This window comes from Diabrotica virgifera, chromosome 6, assembly GCF_917563875.1.
Source record: "Diabrotica virgifera virgifera chromosome 6, PGI_DIABVI_V3a".
NCBI classification, from domain to species: Eukaryota; Metazoa; Arthropoda; class Insecta; order Coleoptera; family Chrysomelidae; genus Diabrotica; species Diabrotica virgifera.
The window spans coordinates 49,129,465-49,156,841 of NC_065448.1; the positions used below are offsets into that span (position 1 = coordinate 49,129,465).

Sequence of the window (27,377 nt, forward strand, 5' to 3'; positions counted from 1 at the left end):
CAAATCAATTGGAAGTTCTGTCGGACAAAATACATGTGCCGTTTTCGTGGTCTGACCGTTCCAAATTTTTAACCTGTTCCACAATTAAAACTTCCCCTGTTCCAGTGTTCCCGTACATCAAAATTTGTACGGCTAGACACCGTTAAGATATTAACAAATTTTCAGCTTGCTATTAATCAACTTTTTTTGGTACGCGGGATCCAGCCCTATAAATCAATGGAACAAACAATATAATTGATTGTTGAGAATTTTTCTAATTGGTTCTATTAATAAGTTAGTAAATATTTGTAATTGGAAAGTTAATGGAAACTTACGAACGATCGAAAATAAATTATTTCACTGTCTGGATATTTACAAATCAATTCCATTATTATGACAATTCGAAGAAAACTTATCAATCAAAATGATTGGAAAGGTCATCTAAATTTTTACCAGTTTAAGTTATGCTCAAATGAAAATTGTTATCTATTCTCATAATTTTATGTGTCTAATAAATGGGTTTTACAGCGTTCCTCCTCATCTACTCTTTATCCTTCGGCAAGGATGTTGTGATGTTATGGTTTTCGACAGATGGTTGATATCCATTGACAGAGAGTAACTGGTGGTAAGTACTATTTTATTTGGTCTGACAATCGGAGTGGTGATCTACCTGCAGTTCTTTTTCATCCACCTTGCCTTCCATTAATCTCTCCATACATTCCTTTCTTCTGGTTGTGTCCAAGAAAAAGGCCAAACCCACAACACTGCCACGAGTTCCGTCTGATAGCCTTATGAGTCACGCAGTAAAAGTCCTATTAAAAGTCGTACATAACCGAATCTATAAAAAGTGCGAAACAATCATCGGAGACGATCAGTTTGGATTCAGAACCGGCATGGGAACGAGATAAGACCTGTTCAGTTTACTAGTTCTGGCCCAAAGATGCTACCACCCAGAAAGATATATTTTTACGCTTCATAGACTTCGAAAAAGCATTTGATAGAGTAAGACACGATCTACTATTAGAACGATTGCAAGAAGTCGGTTTAGATGGGAAAACATCAAACTACTATAAAATTTATGCTGGAACCAAAACGCAAGAATTAGAATCAAAGGTTCCACATCCGCAGAAGTAGAAATTAGGAGGGAAGTTAGACGAGGATGTGTTTTGTCATCCCTGCTATTTAATCTTTATTCCGCGTTTCTATTTAAAGAGGCACTAGAGGATTCTAAGGATGGAGTCAAGGTGAATGGCGTAAAGATCAATAACAGTATCAGAGACGCCGATGATACGGTGTTGATTGCGGATTCCGACTTGGGTCTACAACGACTCATCGACAGGACTAACTCAGTCTGCGAGCAATTCGACATGAAAATAAACATTAATAAAAACCAAAGAGATGCCAATCCGAAAAAACCAGAATGTACCTCAACCTTGCACAATAAACGGGCACATTTTAGAACAAGTCAATAAATTTAAGTACCTGGCGTGTTGGATCGATATCAGCCTATATCCTGATCTAGAAATAAGAACGAGAATAGAACAAGTCAGAAAATTTTTCGAAAAAATTAAAAGTCTGCTATGTGATTCTCGAGTAAACTCGAAATTCGACTGCGTTTATCAAAATTCTACGTCTGGTCGACTCTTCTCTATGTAGTTGAAACGAGTACCCTTAAAACTTCAACCATAAATAAATTGGAGGTCTTTTAAATGTGGAGCTGCCGAAGAATCCTCTAAATTTCATGGACATCGCCATACCTCAAACGAGCATAGAAAAGGCAAAGAACGAGAACTTTTCAACACAGGGAAGGTTAAAAACATCATACCTAGGCCACATACTGAGAAACAATAAGTACCAATATGCGCAACTAATAGTGAAAGGGAAGATCGAAGGAAAATACTATCGTGGCTAAGAAATATCCGACCATGGACAGGGCTAATTGAACAGCTAATAAGAACAGCTGAAAACATACATATAAGAGTTTGAAATTGTAGTATCCAACCTCCATTGAGTAGAGGGCACTTTAAGAAGGAGAAAAAGTGTCCAAGATACTTAGTTAATGATATAATGATGACAATTTATTGAGACATTTGTGGGGTGTTCTGTCCAAGGTACGCGTGTCATTTTACGATATAGGCCAGGGTAATAAGACAAAAATATACCCTGTTCGTGACACTTCAGCAGCCAAGATACTGAAGCGTTTTTTCGACAGGTAATACCTATAGGAACAAATTGTAACTATTTCCTGCGTAGGATCTAGCGGCCATTTCTATTTATAAACAATTAACTGTCAAAAAATGTTATTTTTCCCTTTTTTTCAAATCAATGGCAAACAGTGAAACTTATGATTTGTTTAGTACAAATATCTTTGAGATTATGGAAAAAGCTTTAAAATGACATAAAGTTTGATATACTCATTTATTGTTGTAAATAATAACTGTTGTAAAAATTAGTGTACATTTTTGAAATTTTTGTCAAATGAGGGTTCTTTGGTGCTTAATATGTTATAAAAATTTCAAAGCGATTCATTCAATTGTTTAAATTTTACTCGAATTGTTTATCCCAGAGAGCATTTTTTTTGCAATAACATAAGTCAGAAAAAAATGACGTTAGAACCATTCCACAGGTGTCAAATGGAAGAGCATGAACTATATTTTCAACTTGGTTTAAAAAAAGTGAATAAAAATGCATTTTGGATAACTTTTTCCAAAAAAATTAACTTTTTTACCCTGTTTTAAGTGCACAACTACCAAGTAATGTTATTTATATCATAATTGATAAAAAATTGTAATAAATATATATAATTTCTTATATAACAAAATAAAAAGTTTATAAGGAAAGATTTACGATACTTTTGCATAATTATTTATTACTAATAAATGCATTTTTTATTCGTTTTTTTTAAACCAAGTTGAAAATATAGCTCATGCTCTTTCATTTGACAGCTGTGAAATGGTTCTAAGGTCATTTTTTTCTGACTTATGTTATTGCAAAAAAAAAATCCTCTCTGGGATAAACAATTTGAATAAAATTTAAACAATTGAATAAATCGCTTTGAAATTTTTATCACATATTAAGCACCCAAGAACCCTTATATGACAAAAATTTCAAAGCTGTACACTAAGTTTTACAATAGATATTGCGAAATTAATTTTTTTTTGCAATTCCGACCTTTTTTCGCAATTATATGAACAATAAATGAGTATATCAAACTTTGTAATATGTCATTTTAAAGCTTTTTCCATAATCTTAAAGATATTTGTACTAAAAAAACCATAAGTTTCACTGTTTTCCATTGATTTGAAAAAAAGGGAAAAATGCCATTTTTTGACACTTAATTGTTTATAAATAAAATGGCCGCCAGATCCTACGCAGGAAATAGTTACAATTTGCTCTTATAGGTATTTATTACCTGTCGAAAAAACGCTTCAGTACCCTGGCTGCTCGAGTGTCATGGGAAAAACCTTATTACCCTGGACTAATATACCCTCATTTCAAAGCCATTATACGTCGTGAGTTCGACTTTTTGATCGTCCAACTTTTTGCAGCATACGTAGCGATAAAAAAGATAAGCACCCGTACCACGCACAAGTTCATGTTCTTGGTTATGGCCGTAGAACATCGACTTCCAAGGTACTGACCGAAACCCATACCATTTATCTAAATTATTATTGTATACGTTAGTAAACTACAGTTATAAATAAAGTTTGACACCATTATTTAGACATTGACCTTGGGACTATATTACAGAACGTTAGTGGTCCTTCGAGCCGGATCAGTATTTAAAATCAATGTTGACATATTTACATATATTGTTCAGTTTTTAACCATACAACTTACCTTATCTTTGGAGTTGAGTACAGCTGCCACTTGAGGAGGTATCCTAACGATAAAGTGGGGATATTGACTATTCAACGGCAACCATACTCTGGCCGGCAGATTGAGATTGAGCGTAGTCAACTCAGCTACAAGTCTTGTGGTTTTAGCTTCTTTAGTCGGTATGGAACTAAGTAGTTTGCCGATGAGGATCAGTGCTTGCATGAATTCCAATTCAGGCCTTAGTCTAGGCGCCTGAAACAAAAAAATGTACATTAATAGTTATATTATCGAGAAAGGATATTAACTAAACTGTTAGAATGAAGTCATTGGAATTACAAAATGTGTTATTATAATTGAAGCCGAGGAAGAATTAGCTTGTTCTGTTAGATTATTAACATTTAAATAATATTTGAAAACTTAATTATTAAAATAGAAACTTGAAAATAACTTGTGATACTTGAAAATAACTTGTGATTTAGTTCAATATCAAATACTTCTTCTTTTTGTTTAGACATGACTCCGTCTGTTTTTTCAATGTGCCTCCAGCAAGTTGTCGTTCCATCGTTTTCATGGTGTTACCACTGATCGTATTCCTATTGGAGAACCGTCTATCGCCATCCTTACTACTCTATTTGTGGTCTTCCATTCTACTCTTCTGTTTCTCACTCAGTTATTAATGTTGATCACCTAGCATCTTCGTCGCATATCTGCATTTCTAGCCCTGCCCCATAGTGTCTTACCATCGATTTTTTGAAAAGTTTTCATCTCTGCTGTTTCTAGCATTCTTTTTGATATTTCTGTATCAGGTCGTGTTTCTGTCGCATATGTCATTATTGGTCTGATAACCGTTTTGTAAATTCTGCCTTTTATTTCTATTTCCATATTTTTATTTCTTTTAATTCTTCATTCAGGCAACCTGCGGCTCTGTTTTCTCTATTCACTTGATCTTCCACTCCCGTTTTCAGTTTTGCGTAGCTAGATAGTGTGATGTCTAGATATTTAAACTCCATCACTTGTTCTATTATCTGACCCTCTGGCTCTAATTTACTTAGTAAATTTAATCTAATTTAATTAGTAAATTTGCTGTTATAACCGTGCATTTTGTCTTTTGTTGATACATTTTCTGGCGGTTATATTAAATTGGTGCAGCGCACGTTGTAAACCGTCTTCACTTTGAGAGATTAGTATTGCATCGTCTGCATGGCATAGCCGATTATTGCTAAGTTGCTTTCTCCCATTTGGTATCCTTTTTTTTTTGTTCTTAATTTCGTTATTATTTCATCTATGATTAGGTTGAACAATGTCAAATACGTAAAGTATAATAAAACATTTTGGTAAGCTATACAGCAGAGTTTACAGTAGAAAAAGAATACGCGGACTTGTAAAATCAGCGTAAATGATGTATTTTATAGATTTATATATTTATAAAAAGACCACTGATCTTTTCAAACCCCTTCAAATATCACATAATAAACAAAATTTTTATATTAAACCCGTAACAAATGTTAAATATCTAGGAGTTTTTATAGATACACATCTAAAATGGGACTTTCACATTAAATATATCATTAAAAAGCTACAGTTTATCCTATATAAGTTTAAACATCTTAAAAAACACATACCTAATATATACCTTCGCACACTATATTACGGACTAGTAGAAAGTCATCTCCGTTATGGTATACTGGCTTGGGGAAGCGCCCTAAAAACACACATTCTCCCACTGGAAATCATACAAAGAAGATTTCTGAAAATTATTATGTCTAAACCATACACCTACTCTACAGATAGATTATATAAGGATAGTAATATATTTGACTTGAAACAGTTATACTTTCTTTGTGTGTCTTTAAAATATCACACCATGAAAACATACAACAATTTACCATCACATGAGCATGATACAAGAGGCAAACACCTTTATATGATTCCGAAAATGACAAAGTCCTTCTGTCAAAGAAGTTTTCTATTTCTAGCCCCAAAAATATATAATCATATCCCCAATGATATCAAAAATACTAAGAATGTTCTTCTATTTAAAAAGAAATTAAAATCATTTCTGATGGAACAAACAAGAAATTTTTGTGACATCATTAGAGTAGCTTAAATTTACATATATTAAAAAACAAAAAAAAATAAATGAAACTCTAGAGTCACTACCAATTTTTATACCTATATTTCAAATTTTATATTGTTTTAAACTGATTTATTTTGCTTATTATTTTTATCATATTTAATAAAACATGCGTATATACACCATTTTTCAAAAATATTACTAACTAATTGAGCTATACATAATTGTTTAAAATAAAAAAAAATAATTATTCGTGCTTTATTGTTAAACTAAGTATTTATTTTATTGTTTTCATTATATTATTTATTCTACGTATCATATTTACTAAAACATAACTGTGTATTTACAATTTAAAAAATACGTACCTATCTATTTATTGTATTATATTACGTTGTATTATGTTGCTATTTATGTTATTTACGTTAATATGTTATTATTTATTATTTTATATCATATTTACCGAAACAGGTGTATCCACACCTCTCGGAGACCTTCGGGTTAATTTATTCACTTTAGCTGTAAATATCTAAAAAGATTGTAACTATTATTGTTGAATAAATTATTATTATTATTATTATTTAAGTGGCTCTTGGTTTTATGATATATGTTCGACCCGACCTGAGTCAAACTGTATTTGTTAAGTTATCAATTAAAGAATGTGACAGGACTTATATTCTTTTAAAAGTTCAACATGGAGAATCGGACAATCGGTTAAGTTAGCTGTAGCGGAAGCTGACACCAAAGGACGTTTTGTACCAAATCTGCTTTTATTTTGGTCTTTTCTAAACTAAAGCTAAAATCTCTCTTAAGCAATCGTTCCATAAATGCTAAACAGGTTGCCAATACTTGTTCGTCTTGGTAGCGTCTATGTGTATATAAATGGGGCGAGAGTAGATATGTATTCTTCATTCATGGAGAAAATTTTTAACCGGGATTAAGAGAAAATGATAAAAACTTAAGAGGACTAGAGAACGCACATCTGTACAAACGGTCTGGACCGTCAGTGCGAGTGCGAGGTCCGTCGTTTGACGAATGCGCATCATTGATCATCAGGCGTTTTCACACTTTCAGCTATATTTGGTGAACTGTAATACGTACATGGGCGTTCTACCTTTCGAATGAGCTATCACACGGCCCCTATTCTCATTTAAAAATAATCGTCGATTACGTTATCACGCCCAGATGGATCACGTCACTAGTATGTATATATACCAAAAAAATCAGAATTTAAAAATAAAAATCGACCTGTTTCGGGATTTATCGTCAGGACTAAACAAATGCCCATTAAAGCACTAATAAATTAGTAACCACGAATCCAATTTTAGGGCGATGTTTGTAGTATATGTGATTCATTTAGAGGTACTTTTTTTGGTGGGGATTTGATGGAAGATCGTGCATGAATCGTGTCACCAGATGTTACGTTTTGGTTCACTATTTCTTTGACACTTCATCACGGAAAAATTTAGCCTGGCTCAGCGTCTAGAAATTATTCAGCTGCACAGTTCACCAAATATAGCTGAAAGTGTGAAATTCCCATTGCCTGCGCTAACAATGAAGTGAGAACGCACATCTGTACAAACGGTCTGGACCGTCAGTGCGAGTGCGAGGTCCGTCGTTTGACGAATGCGCATCATGATCGTCACGCGTTGTCATACTTTCAGCTATATTTGGTGAACTGTAGTACGTACATGAGCGTTCTACCTTTCGAATGAGCTATTACACGGCCCCTATTCTCATTTAAAACAATCATCGATTACGTTATCACGCCCAGATGGATCACGTCACTAGTATGATATAATATATACCAAAAAAAATCCATAAATACCAAAGAATTTAAAAATAAGATGTTTTAGTCTCAAAGAAGGATACTGGATATGAGACTCAAGTGTATAGAAAACCAACACACACCAGCAGATATCTCAATTACAAATCAAATCACAACATCAACGTTAAAAAGGGAATCATTAAATCCTTATATGATAGAGCCAAAATTACTTGTTCTAACGAAAATTCATTTTTAGAAGAAAAACATATTGTTAACATCTGTTTTATTAAAAAATGATTATCCTTTATCGTTTATAAATAAGGAATTGTCAAGATTGGATCGAATGGAACAGAACAACTTAGAACGGGATCCTACAACATTCACAAGAAATAATACGAGGAAAATATCAATACCATATATAAAAGGACTATCCGAGACACTTAAAACAATAGGAAATAAATTCAACATTTCAACAACATTCAAAACAACAAACACATTGAGATCTATTCTATCTAAAACTAAACCTAACAATGAACAAGAAAGAACAAAGAATTGCATTTATAAAATACCTTGTCAATGCGAACAATTTTATTTAGGTGAAACATCAAGACCATTAAACGTTAGAATAAGTGAACATCACTCTTATATTAAAAATAGAGAATTGATAGATCTCAAATATGTCAACACGCATGGGATAATGAACATAGAGTTCAATGGAGAGATTCAAGTATAGTCCTGAAAAGAGAAAAATCAAAGAAGCGGCTCTAATTATGCTAAATGAAACCAATTGTGTCGCAAATTCCTCGGTAGAATGCAGTAGGATGTGGTTACCCATACTGAAAGAGGAAGTCAATAGAAAGAAAATACCACGATTAGTAAGTCAATAACATATCGAGTTAGTACAAATTTTATATTTTAGTATTACTTATTGTATATCTATGTATTATTAATATTATTTATAATTTAAACATATTAAAGTCAGAATTTGGTATTAGTTTTTTGAAAGTAAATTAAATGTAAGACCAAATACTTACGATGTCGGGATAGTATCACGAGGTTTTTTCCTGGTTTTCCCTCGTGATTTACTATGGAATCTCGCACATTGTGTTCGTTGTTCTCTGGTAAAACATTTAACAGGAGATTAATCACCTCTTCAAATCCAGATTTATTATATCATTTATAAAACGTAACACGTATGGATTGATTTTTAATAGCGTTACAAATATAGTTAATAGTCGCGTTCTTCGAAAAATACGAGAAAAAAAAGGCCGAGAGGTTAAATCGCTTACGACATCTGGGAGAAAATCGATTTAGGTCTAAAATACACCGAATCGGAAAAGGGTGATTGAACTTGTAAGACATTAATTATAATCCCTTCGCCTGACATAAATCTTGATAGCTGTAGTAGTACAGGAAGCACGATTTAATCACATACTTCTCAAAGTTATTTTTATGTTTGACAAGTTTCGCAGTAAAATTTATCAACCGTGTAACGATTATCGTATTTTATACATAAAACCTACACGTTCATCGATATTTTAGCATTAATCGGTAATTTACAAGTCTCATTAGGCTTTTCTTTATGGCTACCACTGTCTTTTATAAACGATCGAGAAAAAATCGAACTACGTAGAATAGGCTGCCACATTTTAATGTTTCGGGTGTGTATTTTAGTCATTTTTTCAAAATGTCTCCAATCTCGAAATAAGGCAAAAAAATGAAAACAAATACTGTTTAGACTTACCTAATTTATTTACTATCAAAATTATATTATACAGTGTAGCAAAGCCAAATGGAATAAATTCATTATTTCGTAAACCGACGACTTTAGGGGGTAGGCGCAAAATCTTGGTACAATGCTGTACTTATTCATTCATTTTTTTTTTGTGAATCCTGTGAAAACTAATTAATATTTTTGAAAAATTTAAACGGGAAAGAAAAAATTGCATTACTACCGAGGGCTGAAAGTTCCTTAGAATACGTAAACAAAAAGTCCCTTTTGAATAAAATATTTGAAATTGAAATTTTTAAATTTTTTCTTTTTTTTTTCACCCCTGTAACTTTTTAAAATAAACATCAGAAGTTTTCAGGGATTTTCGGTCCTCGATAATAATGTAATATTTCATTCTGCGCTTAAATTTTTCAAAAATATGTACTTATTATCTAGTTTTATCACGATTCGAAAAAATGAATGCATTTAAATAGCATTGGACCAAGATTTTGCGTCTACCCCATGAAGGAAAAATCCCGAAATAGGTCGATTTTTATTTTTAATGTATGATTTTTTTGGCATATATATCATACTAGTGACGTTATCCATCTAGGCGTGATGACGTAATCGATGATTTTTTTAAACGAGAATAGGGGTCGTGTGATAGCCCATTTGAAAGTTAATTCAGTTCTCTACTCACTAGTATAAACAATAACATAATTATTTATGCTAGCTCATTTGAAAGGTTATTCAATTCTCTATTCAGTAATATAAACACTAACATAATAATTTATACAGGGTGGCCCTAATTTTTTTTTGAATTAAATTAATTGACACAAAATAAGAATGTGTATAATTTATTTAATTCAAAATGCATTTTACTGCTGTCAGAAAATAGAAAAAATGATTATTTGAGAAAAATAAACATTGCTTTTCGCTTAAATGCAATGTTCAAGATGCCACCTACCTTCTCTTGGCACTGGTAGTTTGGACATTTAATATAATATGCGAAAAGTAATGTTTATTATTTGTGAATAGTAATACAATTGATCCAAAAGATGGCATAACCCAGACATCCAAAGTGAAAGTTATCCTTTAACACCAAGTTGTTCTATATGGTCCACATAATGTTCAGAAAGAAGTCACACCATTTTGAACGTCGGGTTGGGGGGGGGGGGGGAGAGGGGGGAGAAATCGGTAAATTCGTAGTTTTTTTACGTTTTTTGTCAATATTTCTAAAACTATGCGGTTTAGCATGAACAACCTTCTAAACAAAAATGTTCTACATTAAATTTGAAATAAAAAAGGCCCTATGCATAATCCTTCTAAAATGAACGGTTCCAGAGTTACGGAGGTAGTATAGTATAATTGGTCCAAAAAAGGCCTAAACCAAACATCCAAAGTAAAAGTTTTCGAACTGTTCTATATGGTCCACATATTGTTCAGTAAAAGTTACACCATTTTGAGCGTTCGGATTGGGGAGGAGATGGGGGAATATTCGGTAAATTAGTAGTTTTTTTACGTTTTCCGTCAATATTTCTAAAAATATGCTTTAGCGTAAACAATGTTCTATACAAAAATGTTCTACATAAAATTTAAAACAAAAAAGGTCGTATACATAATTGTTATAATTGATGATGATTTTGGGTGGTGAGGTTGACGTTTCTTCAAGGGCTTATCACTAACATACCATCTGCCACTGAAATAGCAAATTTTATTTTCAAAACACAATCCTGTTAAAGAAAATGTCATTCATCATTAATAATATTATAAATTGCCCAATAAGTATAAAAAGTATCGAAAACCTCCACTTTACACCCTCCGTAACTCTGGAATCGTTGATTTTATAACAATTATGTATAGGACCTTTTTTATTTTAAAGTTTATGTAGAACATTTTTGTATAGAACATTGTTTACGCTAAAGCATAGTTTTAGAAATATTGACGAAAAACGTAAAAAAACTACTAATTTACCGACTTCTCCCCCCATCTTCCCCCCAAACCGGACGCTCAAAATGGTGTTTTTTACTAAACAATATGTGGACCATACAGAACAATTTGGTGTTGGAGGAAAACTTTTATTTTGCATGTTTGGGTTAGGCCTTTTTATGGACCAATAATTATCTATACTACCTCCGTAACTTTGGAACCGTTCATTTTAAAAGGATTATGTATAGCAGGGTTGTTTTGTTTTAAACATTTTGTTTTAAACAACTGTTTTAAACATGTTTAAAATACTTAAATTAAACAAGCGTTTTTTTCATTTTTTTTTGTGAATAATACATAAATATGAAAAAAAATCTTATATATATTATTATACAGACTTTGTAACAAATATATTTTTATTTATTAATAATGGGAACACAAGAAAAATTGGAAAAAACATTTTGCATACAAGAGTTAATAATTTTCTCAAATTGTTTTAGTCTCATAGTAATCTTATAATCTAAGTCATCAATTTTATCAGCCACTTGATCACTTATAGAATTAAGCTCTTTAAAAATTGAAACCAACTTAGCAGCTTTGACATTGCCTAGCCGGTTACATAGTTTGGAATTGACTAAAGCGTATGATGAGAAGAGTTTTTTTATGTTGTATGACCATAGAACGAGAAGCAGTCTTCTGGAGCTACAACGTTACTAAGGCAATTGTGACAATTTATTTTTATGTTTTTGGAGCAATAAGGACACGTGTGCCGTCTCCTGGATCTACAATGTTACTTCCCTGGTTAACCTGAAATTGGGACGTCTGTTCAAGTTTACGCAGTAAGAAGATGTCTGCCACAATGATTTCGTGTTTTATGTTTTATGCCATAATTGACCGATAAATTATTATCTAGAGCCATAACGTCACTTCTACGAGGGTAGTAATTTTTAAACGTTTATATTTTCATAATAATAGTAGTGAGATTTTTGATTTTATTGTAAAATAAAGTTTAAAGTTGTAGTTTAAATATTATCATTTGGAATTTTTGTTGAATTTTTAAACGCGTAAATTACGGCAGATGCATAAGTGACGTTATAGTACCGTAGGTGCGATATGTATCTGTGCTGCCTAATTCCTCAAACAGATCCTTCTCATTTTAAGAAATATGATTTAAACAATGTTTGTTTCTATGTTTTATTTGTTTAAAACACGTAATATAAAAACGAAAAATAAAACATGTTTAAAACAAAAAAAAACCGTTTAAAACAAAAAAACGTTTGTTTTGTATAAAATAAAAAAAACATGTTTTTTTTCAACCCTAATGTATAGGGCCTTTTTTATTTCAAATTTAATGTAGAACATTTTTGTGTAGAAGGTTGTTCATGCTAAACAGCATAGTTTTTGAAATATTGACGAAAAACCTAAAAAACTACGAATTTACCAATTTCTCCCCCTCTCCGCCCCAAACCCGACGCTCAAAATGGTGTAACTTTTTTCTGAACATTATGTGGACCATATAGAACAATTTGGTGTTGGAGGATAACTTTCACTTTGAATGTCTGGGTTTGGGTCTAGTTATACCATACTACGTTTAATAATCATTTTCTTCTGACTGCTGAGGGCAGTAAAATGTATTTTGAATTGAATAAATTCACACATTTGTTCATTTATACTAGGGCATTTAGCACTAAAAACAGCAGAATAAATCGATTTTTAAATACAGCATCTAGAGACTTGCAACTTTTGCATTGTGTTCAGCTGGATCATGTCAGGAAAAAAGTCTACTATAGAAAAATAGGTGGAAATGCATAATTGCATTTTAAAGTGCATAAACATGTCAAAATAAGCATATTAAGGGCCAGTTTTGGTTACTCGGGTGTTTTTGGGGTCGCTAAACATGACTATGCCATCAAAACCGATCTGCGGAGCACCTGGTGCCCAGGGTCACTGCTAAGACACGTCATCTGGAGGTTCAAGGGTTATCGACACTAAATTAATGCAAGCAACAGATTACTTGGAGGTTTTTGGAGTCACTGAATACGGAATATGCCGTCAGAACCAACCCCCGGACCACCACCTGGTGCCCAAGGCTCCTGCTAAGGCATGTTATCTTCTAGAGGAGGGTTTTTGGGCACCTGGTGCACCGGGGGTCGGCTCAATGGCGTATTCTTGTTCAGCGACCCCAAAAACTCCTGAGTAATCTGTCTGCATCAATTGAGTGCCAAAAACCTTCGAAACTTCAGGTAAAAAGTCTTAGCTGTGAACCGAGGCACCAGGTGCACTGTTGGTCGGTTCTTATGGCATATATTTGTCTTCAGCGATCACAAAAACCCCCCATTAACAAATTATGGACCTTTATACACTTATTTTGATATGTTTATACATTTTTGGATGCATTTTATACACTTATGCAACTATGCATTTCCACCCATTTCTCTATAGTTGACTTTTTTCCTGACATCATCTCTAACACAATGCAACAAGTTCTAGGAGCTTTATTTAAAAGTCGAATTTGTGCTAAATACCCTGGTCTAATTGTCTTTCCAATGCGTACAACTGTTCGCACCTTTAATAATAAAGTGGCACAACTCAAAATTCTTAAATTTTGAGTTTTAGTCATAAAACGACCGAACATAGTGCCCTCTATTGATCTAATGCTAACACATGTTAAAATCGGACACCCCTGTAGGTATATTTCTGCTTGGGTCAGTTTAGTACCGCACTGTTCCACTTTGGCGGTTCAGTCATAAACTGATCTGTTTTAGAGTTACTTCAGCAGCGAAAGGAAGAACATCGTCGATCGCTGAAATATTCAGAATTGTGTCAGTTTATTACTTAAACTTAAGGTACGTAATTTTTTTTATTTTAATCATAAACAGTGATATTCGTAGTTGTATCAGTTTATTGCTCAAAATCCTTTAAATATGGTAGAACTTCTACCAATTATGTCAGTTTATTATCAAATATTTAGCATAAAGAGTAAAAAGCGCATTCGCCAACCAAGTAAATGGAAACAGAATACAGCAAAAAGATTAAGCAATTCTGGTAAGTCTAATGTTTCAATGTCTAAATCTAAAAGAGTTGTTGAGGCTCGAAGTATTAACCCTTACACTCCCGAAAAAATGTAAGTTGACATATAAAGTTGTTCAGTCTATTTTTCAATTTATATGGGAACAAAGAGATATACTAATTTTTTTCAGAATTTTGCTATGTCACTTTGACAGATTTTATTGATACTCACGATTGTGTTTCCCAGGAGTATATGCATGACATGCACAATTGTGTGACTGACACATTTGTGAGTACTGGGAGTGTATGACTACTCCCCCTAGAAAACAAAACAAATAAATTACAACATTTTACAACATTTATTAGTAATATTAAGTACACATAATATTGTCATTTATTACAAATGTTAAAGGTAAAGGTGACAGTCTCATTTTCTTTGTACGAGGGTCTTCATGTTCATCTTCTGTGTCCACGTTTTCTGTATTTGGACTTTTCGTTCCACATAACAAATAATCTGCTAGTTCTAAGCGAAAGGATAATAAATCTTTAATATCTTTTGATTTGCATTGGTTACTTCGGCAGTCGCGACGGTATTCCATCCAACTGTTAACAAGAGCTAAATCAAATAGATGTAGGATTACCTTTAATGTGCATTTGCAAGTTTTGAAGAAAGTTCTATAACACTCCATCATCTGATCGCAGATATCAACTCCACCCATCTTTTCGTTGTAAATTTTAATTACGTTTGAACATGGAACCTCTACACGACTAGCACTAGCTTTATCCCATCGTTTGACTAAATGTGTGGGTTCTTGGCCAAAAGCCGTAGATGCCATTAAAACGGATTTATTATCTTTCCATTTAGTGATACATATCTTCTGATCACTGCTAACAACCTGCTCAGAATCGCCTCTTTTCATCTGGTTATCTGTTTTAAATGTAAATCCTTTAAAACGATTGTTCATAATAGTTCCTGTGCCATGTATTTGTAGCTCAGATAATTTGAGCAACAAAGGTATCTTCGAAAAATATCTGTCGAAGAATACAAAGCTATTAACCGGTAACGTTTCCACTAGCCTAAGGATGACTGACGGTCCGAGTCCCAGTTCTTTATTTCTTAAATTGGTACTTGTTCCTTGATATATTTCAAAATCTAGGACAGTACCATCACTTTTTGATAAAACGAAATTTTTTAAACCCACAGGTCTTGGTTTATTTTTTACATATTGCCGAAAAGCACATCGACCAAGAAACGGAATCAGCTGTTCGTCTATTGAGAATGCAGCTTCAGATTCTCTCTTTAATTCCCGACATCGGCTTCTGACTAAATCGATCATTGGCTGAACTCTCCACAGACGATTATTTTTTTAAATTTCTTCTGTTACCGTGCATACATCCACAATATGAAGATTGACTCTCAAGAGGTACAACCTATCTCTTGGAATTGCATCCGCAATTACAGGAAGTTTAAAGCGACTGCTCCAATATAAATGAATTCGAGGGAATTTTAAACAACCCATCACTGCATGGATTCCAAAAAAAATTTTTATTTCTTCAGGAGTTACTTTGGGTTTAAGTTCCCTTCCGTGTTTTTGTAAATAAAATTGTGCAGTACGTTCTGCACACAGTTGAAAAAATGAGTTTCCTAAATACTTTTCAAAGTAACACTATGGTGTTAAAACTTCAGTGGGATCTGGAAGTATTGTTTCGGTTATATTTTCATTTTTAAATGGATTAGTTCTACCCCAATTTAGCATTGATGATTTTTGGAGATTTTGTACAGAACTGGGAATTGCTGAAACATTTTCGTCTCCACTTTCATCAGATTTATCACTTTCTTCAATCTCATCATCTTGTACAGACAAATTCTCCGAGTTCAATTTCCAAATCGGAATCAATTTCATCCAGCAGTTCGTAGATTTCATCTGGATGAGCAGCCAGTCTCGCCATGTCAACTTTTCTAGTTGTTCCTGAAAAAGAAACCCTTGTTACCAGTTTTGTTCACTGAATCATTATTTCTTTTTTTTGCATTGTTACACCATTTACTCCCGGCCTACATAAACGTGAAACACTTCAAAACTTACATTGACACCGCTCACTCCTAGCCCTCACAAACGTGTTGTTCTTCAAAACACGTTTGTGGATTTGTAACCTCAAATTAGTATTGAACGATTTTGTCTAAATAAGTAAACATACACAATTTGTGACGACTATCCACCAAAATAAATATTTTAAAACAAATAAAAATGTGCACTTACGTCTAAAAGTCATATTAACACACTTGACAAAAAGTTGTTACCATTCACTGAACAATATCATACGGATCTAAGCAAATTTTCGGTAATCTCTCGCGAAAATATGATAGACACGTGCACCCACTGTCGTGTCGTAGAGCAGCAACTGGTGCAAAATAATATTTTAAACCTAATATCACTTATAAATAAGACGCTCACAATTGTGAGTGTATGGAGCGTAAGGGTTAAACCACCTTGCCTTGAGAAATGTCGGCTAAAGTGCAGGAAGAAAATCAGTGAGGATGCAAGAAATATAATTTTTAACAAATTTTGGGAGCTGGCAGATATTAGGTAATAAACAGAGATTATTTATTAATTCTAATACTAAAGATCTCATACCAAGGTACAAATATACAAATGCTGCAAATCCAAGAATTAACAATAAGGCATTTTTCTTTACTATTGATGACGAACAAAGAAAAGTATGTAAACTTTTTTTTAAATACTTTGAGCATTACGGATCTTATGGTACGAACAACTTTTAAAAAAGTAGACCAACATGGCTTCATAAAAGATGATAACCGAGGAACGCATGGCAGTCATACCGAAATTAGTGGAGAACTTGTACAAGATATAAAAGATCACATTAATTCGATACCATGTATCGAATCCCACTATCTCAGAACTAATACTTCACGTGCGTATATCGATGGGGGAAAAGTGTAGCAGACCTTTTCAGACTTTAAGGAGAGTCAAATACAGAAAAATAGATCATTTGGCAAATACTGTACATTAAGGTTTTTACGACTCATTTTAATATAGGGTTTTTTAAGCCCAAGAAAGATCAGTGTGATCTGTGTCTTTCTTATAATAATACAAATGAGGAAGCAAGACAAAACATACTTAAACAATACGAAACACATCTTGAAGAAAAAGAGTTGTGTAGGAAAGAAAAATATATTGATCGCCTTCATATAGAAGACAATAAAAAAAGTTGTTATTTATGACTTGTAGGTAGTGCTTCCGTGTCCAAGGGGTGATATATCTGCGTTTTATTACAAGTCGAAACTTAATGCATATAATTTTACTTTGGTTGAACTAAATAAAATAGATCCAAATAATGAAAAATAAGCAAGCCTATAGTGATGTTCATTGTTTCTATTGGAACGAAACAGATGCAAAACGTGGTTGCAGTGAAATCGGTTCTTCTTCTATACTATAATGAAGTATTTTGAAATATTATCCAAAAATGCCAACTTTTCAGAGAGAGAACCGGAAGTAACCTTTTTCTCGGACAACTGCTGTGGACAAAATAAAAATAAAATTATTGCCACCTTATATTTATATGCAGTAACTCTAAAATATTAAAGTTATAGCACATAAGTTTTTGATTAAGGGTCATAGACAATGTGCACAGTCTAATTGAAAAATAGATTAAAAGGAATCTAAAATCTGGCCCCATATATTCGCCCCATCAGTACGTGTCTATAATTAAAACTGCAAAAAAAATTAAGTCCTCCATTAACAGTTCATGAGCTTACTTTTGAGTCATTTATGGATCTAAAAAAGCTTCAAGAAGAATGGGGATACAACTACAATATTAATACTCAAGGAAATACCGTAGTGTGGAACGATATTAAAGTCCTGTTGGTTAAAAAAGGAAATCCATTTAGCCAATTTTTATAAAACGTCGTATAAACAGGATACTTTTCTTGAAATTAACGTACGAAACAAAAGAAAGAAAATGCCTCTTTTGATGGATATAATTCCAATACGCGCATATGAGAAAAAATAGAATTAGGTGAAAATAAGAAAAAAGATCTCCAAGAGTTAATTTCCAAGAATCTGATTCCAAATTATTATGCAGAATTTTACAAACTTATGCTTAAATCAATTTTTTTACTGTTGCCAATTTTTTGTACACACTTCTTTCGTGGATGCCCGATGTTTATTTAGTCTACAGAAATAAATAATTTTTGTTTGTCTAACCTTTTCGTCTTTTATTTCATGCACGTATGATAAAATCTTTATTAATTTTTGTAGGTACTAAAAACCTAACATTAATTTTAGTGCATTGATGTAGTAGTAAACTGACACATTATATTTTATAACAATAGATAATTTTAAATTAAAATAATAAACAGCAGTATTTCGAAACCGTCCTTATGTTGTAGCTTTACTTTAAATCATAAATTGACACATTTGTTAATAATACTTTCATATTAAAAAAGTTTTTAGTACTAAAGTGACACAAGTTTTTTTTTACTAAAAATATCAAAATTTCATTTATAACAAAAGTATTACATTACACGAAATTTGCACAGATTACACTGAAAACTACAAGGTTCCTTTCAGTGAAATATATTGTCTCAGAAGTATTATAGGTTCGGCACTAACAACGATACAAAAGAGATAACCCTAATTATAGAAACGTTTTTTGTGTTTTCTGCAAAATCGAATTTTTTGAGTTGTGCCACTTTATTATTAGGGGTGCGTGTTGTTGAAAATGTTCATTTAAGTATATAACCAAATTAAATACTTTAACGAAAATGAGGAATGCATTAGGAATTCAAATGTTACTTCGAAAACGTTCTTTGCCATTTAGTTTCATCCCTGTTTAGAAGTAACAGTCGATAAGTTTAACGTTCTGCTGTGTGTTAATTTTTAATTAAGTTTGAAACTTAGAAATTTTACATAAAGCAGTTAAAGATTTCCAAGTTAAAGTTTTGTACATGCTGCTCGTTAAGGAGATGGCTAAAATTCCGACTCCTGCCCGGTACTTTTCACAGTCTACTTTATCATTGGTTTTACTTCTTAATCTGTGTTACGTTCTTTGTTCAATAAAAAATGAATGACTTCTGCATTGTTACGATCTTCTCTATGCCCTTCTTGTTGTCTACTTCTTTTAAATGATATCGAATAAATCTTAGAATCCATATTTTATATTTTAATCTAAATCCCTACGCTATTATTTCCACAATCTCATTTTTGTGACTTGTTTCGATTTGAAAAGATTTTTTTTGTTTCAAATTTTAACTAGCTTTTTCCACTTTTAGCTTCCAATTTCCAGTTTAGCGTCGCAATGGATTTATGAATCTTTCCTTTATGAATCTTCTAGTTATAAGTTATAACACAAAAAGAGATATGGTAAGTGAAAAAAACTTGTTTTCTTGGTGCATGCTCAAATCAGTGTATTTAACTTGAAATAACAGAGAAACGGTCGATTTTAGGTGTATAATGCTACCAATAACTTTTGTTGTGCTAGAAAAGACCTTTAAAATAAGCAGTATTAAATGTCGATTACATTCAAACTATGCGAGATAAACTGTAAAAAATTTGACGACTAACGTATTTTAAGAAAAAAATGAGAAGTATATTTAACCCATCATCCACAAGAATTTAAATGCATCGTTTTCCTTCTACAATACATTTTACTATAGTGTTCTTTTTATGTTCAAAAAGTTGGGCGGGTTTAAAATGAATGGTTTTTGAAAAAAATAAGATCAAATTATTGAGCGCATTTTTAAATTTTCTTAAAAATATTCCTATTTCTCCATGTAACTCGAAAATGATAAGAGATGACAAAAAAAGATGCCATACAAAAATGTAGGTTTCTTCTAGATAAACATTTTGATTTTATTTTTTATAACAGTATCTCTTATCATTTTCAAGTTACATTGAGAAAAAGGAAGCTTTTTAAGAAAATTTAAATATGCGCTCTATAATTTGATCCTATTTTTTTCAAAAACCATTCATTTTAAACCAGCTCAACTTTTTGAACATAAAAATAACACTGTAGTAAAATGTATTGTAGAAGGAAAACGATGCATTTAAATTCTTGTAGATTAGGGGTTAAATATACTTCTCAATTTTTTTCTTAAAATTCGTTAGTCATCAATTTTTTGCAGCATATCTCGCTTAGTTTGAATGTAATCGACATTTTTAATATTGCTTATTTGAAAGGACTTTTCAAGCACAATTAAAGGTATGGCAGCATTATACACCTAAAATCGACCGTTTCTCTGTTATTTTAAGTTGAATACACTGATTTGAGCATGCACCAAAAAAACAAACTCTTTTTACCTACCATATCTCTTTTTGTGTTATAACTAGAACATTGAAGAAGGAACGAATCTCTTTGTTTTTTTATGAGCTACAAAAATGTTTTATATAATTTTTTTAGTTAGATGCATGGTTTTAAGGTATTAGCAAAAAACCGTTTGAAAAGGTGTTATATTTCAATGAAAATGGCCAATTTTCAACCACGAATAACTCAAAAAGTATTGAGTTTTCGAAAAGAAAATTATAGAACAGTTTTTGCGTAGAATTAGGTTCTCTAGCAACTTCCGTAGTTGTTTAACCAAAAAATTTTCCACCCCCGAGAAGGGGTGGGAACCGCCCCAAGACAAAAGCACACATCGGCATAGGGTAGACTTTGAATAAGGAGATATTTTCAGGCTATTCCTAAAATTTCATTAAAATCCATGCAGTAGGATAGAATTCGGAGGTAATAACCTCTTCTTGCTCTCATTGACTGCCCTAAATATTCTTTTTTGAGCCATAAGACGTGCTTTTTGTGAAGTGTATTCTACCCCTCAAAGACTGTTTGCCTCCAAATTTTGTGACGATAACCAAAAAAAGCAAATTCGAAAAGTTATAGTGACTATGACCATAATATGATGACTGTGTATACCTACTATGACTGTGACCAACTTGATGAGTCATGTTTTAAAAACATGTTTCTTTGAATTTTGCACTCAACGATGTACCAAAAAATAGAAGAACAATGTAGCGACACACAGTTTGAGTTCCGCAATATCCATGGAACCGGTTCCATGATATCTCGTAACGCGACAGTTCGTAACCGGACAACTGGTAACGGACAATTCGTAACAGCGACAGTTCGTAACTATACAAATTCGTAACGGACAATTCGTAATGTCAAAATTGAATTATTCTGTTTATGTTTGTTAACGTGGAAACTAACTGTTATTACAGTTATAATTAAATTTATGTTTATTAATTTAACGAATCAGTACCGGGAGAAACATGTTTAACGCATTTTATGTTTCGTGTTTCAGAATATATTAAAAGTCTTTAAACACAAACAAATATTTAAATACATACAAACTTTTAACAATATTTTTAAAAGTGTATCCCTTTTATTGTTCCTTAAATTTGCATATACCTAGACAAAGGAATAATGAAGTAATTCGTGAAATATTTAAGCCAACAACCGTCTTTAGACATTCCCAATTTTCTAGTAAACATTTTGTAAAGGAAAGATTATAATTACCTGTTATTATAAACCTTGTGGTTATAGCGTGGGGGGATTCAATCTACTGTTATAAAGGGTGATTCATTTGGAGGTACTTTTTTTGGTGAGGATTTGTTGGGAGATCGTGCATGAACCGTATCACCTGACGTTGCATTTTTACTCAATATTGTTTGAAATTTCATCCTAGAAAGACTTAACTCGGCACAACGCCTAGAAATTATTTAGCTGTATTACGAAAATAGGCGTTCAATGAGGAATGTGTTTCGTGCGCTTAGAGCAAAAAAAAATGTTTTCCGATGAGGCCCGTTTTTGGCTTAATGAGGATGTGAATAAACAAAATGCCCGTATTTGGGTTGATGAGCAACCCAAAGAGGTTCAAGAGTTGCCAATACATTCAGTAAAAACCATTGTTTGGTGTGGTTTATGGGCCGGTGTCATCGTCGGTCCATGGTCCTTGGACCGGCCAGAATGTTACTGTGAATGGAGACCATTATCGCGCCATCATAATGGATTATTTGGTACCAGAAATTAAAATTCATAGTTTAAGTGACATTTGGTTCCAAAAATATGGCGCCAACTGCCATACATCTCGTGAAAGCATGGCTTTACTGAGAAAACGGTTCAGTGAGCAATTTATTTCACGCTTCGGACCAGTGACTTGGCCGCCTATATCCTGTGACATCACATGTCTAGTCGTTTTCCTCTGGGGCTACCTCAAGTCCAAAGTCTACGTGAATAAACCGGCTACGATTGAGGCATTGGAGGCCAGTATTACTCGAGTCACTGGTCAAATACCAATCGAAAAGTTCGAACGCGTCATCGAGAATTAGACATTCAGAATGGACCGTCTTAACCGCAGTCATGGTCAACATTTGAAAGAAATTATCTTTAAGAAGTAATTGTAAAGAATGGTTCTTTTCTAAGACAATAAAGATTTTCAAATAAAATTCATTTTTTTCATTGTTTTTTCTATTTTAAAAAAGTACCTCTAAATGAATCAACCTTAAGTTGATACGAGGGATCAGTGGCGTGCTGGCCATATAAATGAATCGGTGCAATCACCGAGAGGCCGCGGTCTCTTGAGGCCGGTCAAATAGGTCTTTTTCACAAAAAATGTTAGATGTAACCAAAAAAATATTTTTTTAATTTCTAATCGAATGTTAATTTTGCTAATAATATTAATAAAACATACCACAATAATTTATTTTTTTAATTATTGTAAAATACCTGCAGTTTAAGTAAATAAATATGACCCTGTATACATAAATAGAATTACTACAGATATTTATTTTCATACATACAAAAGTATATTTATGGTTTTCCAATTTCCTTAAAACATGTATGTACCCTGCAGAATAAAAAATGGAAAAACGTCTTGCACATTTTTGACCGAATTATTGGAAGAATCGAAAAACGATGTGATCAAGACAAATCGTTTTATGATGATATAAGCACTTTACATCCTAGAAATTTTGATACAATAAAAAATGGTATACCTTTAACGGCATTTAAATCATTTACTGAAAAAAATTTTATCCTACCATATCTGCGACTGCAATTAGAGAACTCGTGGATTTTGCTGATAAATGGATTGTATTAAAAAATAGGATTTTGCAAAATACTGAAATTATAGAAGATCGAGTTAATGATGAATATGTTCAGTCTACAGAAAATATGAAGGATATATTAATAATCTAAGTGATATTGAACATGAAGTAACAAATGACAGTGTTGTTGATATCGTGAAAACTTCCTCCGTGTGGTACTAAAAAGTGTAAAGATTGTATAGCTCTGTTACGCTGTTTTGCATAAGTACAACTTATATAAATGTGTATAAGCATTTATTAACTCTTTCAGTGACACAAGTATCTCTTAAAATACATAAAAAATCAGTTACGAAGAACGAAGAACTTTAACACAAGATCACTTGGAAACATTTATGCTAATGGCTATAGAAAAAGAAGCTTTGTGTGAGCTTAAAAATGATGAAATATGATCGTGCTCAAAAATCTACTTCAATGCGGATATTATTAATCGAGAGTTAGTAATTATTTTATAAAATAATATTGCAAAATAATATTTAGATTATTGCGTTGTATTAATATTTTAAATATGTATTGTTAAATTTAAGTATTTGCACTGTACTTGTATTTGGGGGGTATAGAAGCAAAATCCGCCAAGTCACACTTATCAAAATTTTTAGGAGACGTGAAAAACGATTACAGAGGACTCCTGCGATACTTTCTGTTTGATTTACTTGTATTCCAGTATTATATTTTATTACAAAAATACAAAATAAAAAATATTTGATCGGCAGTTTCAGTACAAAATTAGTTTTATTTATGGACATGGCGAGATTTGCAACAAAATTTAGAAACTTTGGATTTGAAATTCCCAAAAAATTCGAAACAACGTGTTTTTTTAAACTTCACCTAATAAATTATTTTAAAAATTAGACTCTTATTACTTAAAACACATTTATTTGTTAATATTTATAATTATTGTTATAAAATTGAAAATAACATAAACTCATAACAATTTTGCGGGAAAGGGTAAATCACGTGTCAGTCCAAACGTCATGCCATTGGTCAGACCGGACTTGGCGGTCTTTGCAACTAAATTTGTTTGGACAAGGCAGGTTTTGCAGTTTAAGCGTATTTTATCCTTTAAATTACTCCGATTTAAGGTGGGATTTGCACCTAAATTATGTTTGAACTTATGTATATACACACAAAGAACAAATTCCCGTGTCAAACGAAAATTTTACAAAAAATGTGACTTGGCGGGTCTTGCATATATACCCCTCATTTGTACTCTCTTGTATAATTGATTTACTAAAATTCAACTTAATATATACCTAATTGAAAAATTCTCAAAATTTTTTTTATCTTAATTACATCAAATTCATATTATATTTTTTATTCAGGAGATTATGGTTTCTGCCTTACTGCATACAATATTGTCGTACATGTCATTTATTATTTTTAAGATTGCTTATTTTTAAATAAACAAATATAACAATTTAAAAAAAAATCATTGAATTCAAAGTATGTATGATTTAAAAATAATTTATATTTTTGTTTTTTTGATTTTATAAATATTGAATAAAACATGTTGATAATAGAAGGTAAAATGAGGATGGGAGGCCGCTTTTATATAAAATCACCGGGCTGCTTAAAAAGTTCCAGCACGCCACTGCGAGGGATGGCTTTTAATACTTTAATACTTGGTTTAAATACTTTTATTATATTTTGAAACACGAAATATGAAATGCCTTAAAAATGTTTATCCTGATACTGGTTCGTTAAATTGATAAACATTTATAATTGTAATAACATTTAGTTTCCACGTTAACAAAAATAAACAGAATAATTCAATTTTGACGTTACGAATTGTCCGTTACGAATTTGTATAGTTACGAACTGTCGCCGTTACGAACTGTCGCTGTTACGAATTGTCCGTTACCAGTTGTCCGGTTACGAACTGTCGCGTTACGAGATGTCTGGTCACGCCATGGAACCACAGAAGCACTATTTAGTATTCAAGTTATAAAACAGATGCAGAGATGTCTGCCATCGGGTTTATATGTTTTTATTGACTTTCAGAAGGCCTTTGATAGAGTCAAACTTGCTAGAAACTACCTAATAAGCGATAAGAAGTAATAATAGAACTCTTCAATCAACCAGTGGTAAGAAGACTTGAAAAATACGACCAGAAGACCAAATAAATTTACAGAGAGACTATAATGGATACTACCTGCTACAAGTTCTTCTTCTAACAGTATAGTCACCAATAAATTGCAATAAATAAATAGAAAATAATTATTTTTCAGAAATTTCAAATAAACAAAATGTGGAATTTGCCTGTTGATAGTTATGACATTACATCATTGAGCTTTATAAATTTTCAGAATCGAATCTATATGTATTTTGGCCTATTCTCACTTTATATTTAAATATTTACTTAGTGTAAATAGGTTTTAATTTTTTTACGATCATGTAGATTGAAGTTATTTACCTTTTCTAAAAATATATAACTGCGCAATAGATTAAAATATTGTAGATAAATGTTTTATGGTATTATTTGTGTTTCAGTTTTTATAATTTTATATAGCATCAAGCATCATAGATAACATAGAGTATGGGAAAATCGTATCTAGTTAACCTTGAAATATTTTCGCGAGCAAGGTTAAATATGGCTACCGTCAGCAACATTAGAACCTGTTGCGCTAAAATATTACATGGGAGGATACAATAGAAAATTATAAAACTACAAGAAGAGAAGCAAAAGAAATGTTCAGATAAAAAAGGGAACCACCAGAGAAGCAAAACAACAGACATAAACAAAAAATACAACATTTTACCAACAAGCAAAAAAATACAACGAAAAACCAAAAGAATAGAACAGGGGCGGCCAAATTGTGGCTCGCGAGCCACATGTGGCTCTTTGCAGGATTATTTGTGGCTCTCAATAAGTAATGTCCTGAATTACTTTTAATTTTTGTGTTTCAAAATGTATTAACTTACTGACAACAAATATAAATGACTAAGTGTAACATCAGGACTTAGACAAGGAGACCCCTTCACCGTTGCTATTCAAATATAATAAGTAAAATATCATCTGAGTTGACAGGGGAATTTGCAAATCGAGGATTAAAACAATTTTTGGCCTTTGCTGATGATCTACATAGGTGCAGTCGCTTATTCTACAAGAGACGTGAAAGATGTGTTTTTACAACTCAAGGAAGAAATAGGTAGTCTTCGAATACATGAAGAGAAGACGAAATACATGCTAGTAACCAAAAATCCAAGATCAAGAGTTAGGCAGAAAAATATTACTGACCACAACTTCGAAGTAGAAAAAGAGTTTAAAAATCTAGGGGGTGGTAATCACAGATGACATAAAAATAGGTCTCAGCAAGGATAGCTGCGTGGAATAGAGACTTTTACTTCCTATCATCATTATTAAGATCTAAGCTGTTAAAAAGACAATCTAAATTAAGACTGTACATGCCAATTATTCGACCAATTCTTACATATATTATGGAAGTGAAACATGGACTATAGATCAGTGGGAAATAAATGAGCTGCTGGTGTTTGAAAGGAAAGCTCTCAGAATGATATTTTGCCCTCAAAGGGGTAAATTGACAGGAGAGTGAAGAAGACGCCGCAAAACTGAATTGGTGACTTTGTATGATACTGAAAACATCGTCAGACATAAAAGCTAAGATAAGACGAACAGGTCATGTAGTAAAATCAGAGGAAGACAGTGTTTTTTGAGAGACGGTAGATCAGTAGGCCGTCCCAGAAAAAGATGGAAGGATGGTGAAGAATCGAGGTATTCTTATTTAGTAAATGCTGCTTGTAGAATTATTTGCATATTTGAAACAACGATTTGTATACAAACATAATTACATTTTATTTCACTTTAAATAAAATTTAATTTAGAAAAATTTGATACCCTTTTTTACACTTTTTAAATAATCGTTTAGTTGTGGCTCTCTAAAAATTTCAAATTTTGAAAAATGGCTCGGACTATCAATGGGATTGGCCACCCCTGGAATAGAATAAGCTACTGTAGAA

The 27,377-nt window shown here is 32.3% G+C and overlaps 1 protein-coding gene across 1 annotated transcript in view; it reads right to left on the minus strand.

Annotated features, from left to right (window-relative positions):
- Positions 1 to 27,377, minus strand: part of LOC114335571 (phosphatidylinositol 4-kinase beta) — a 488,466-nt gene that overhangs the window by 41,816 nt on the left and 419,273 nt on the right. Inside the window, exon 5 of the mRNA XM_050654137.1 lies at positions 3,820 to 4,050. Coding sequence (XP_050510094.1) covers positions 3,820 to 4,050 — 231 coding nt within the window. The remainder of the gene's footprint in view (positions 1 to 3,819; positions 4,051 to 27,377) is intronic.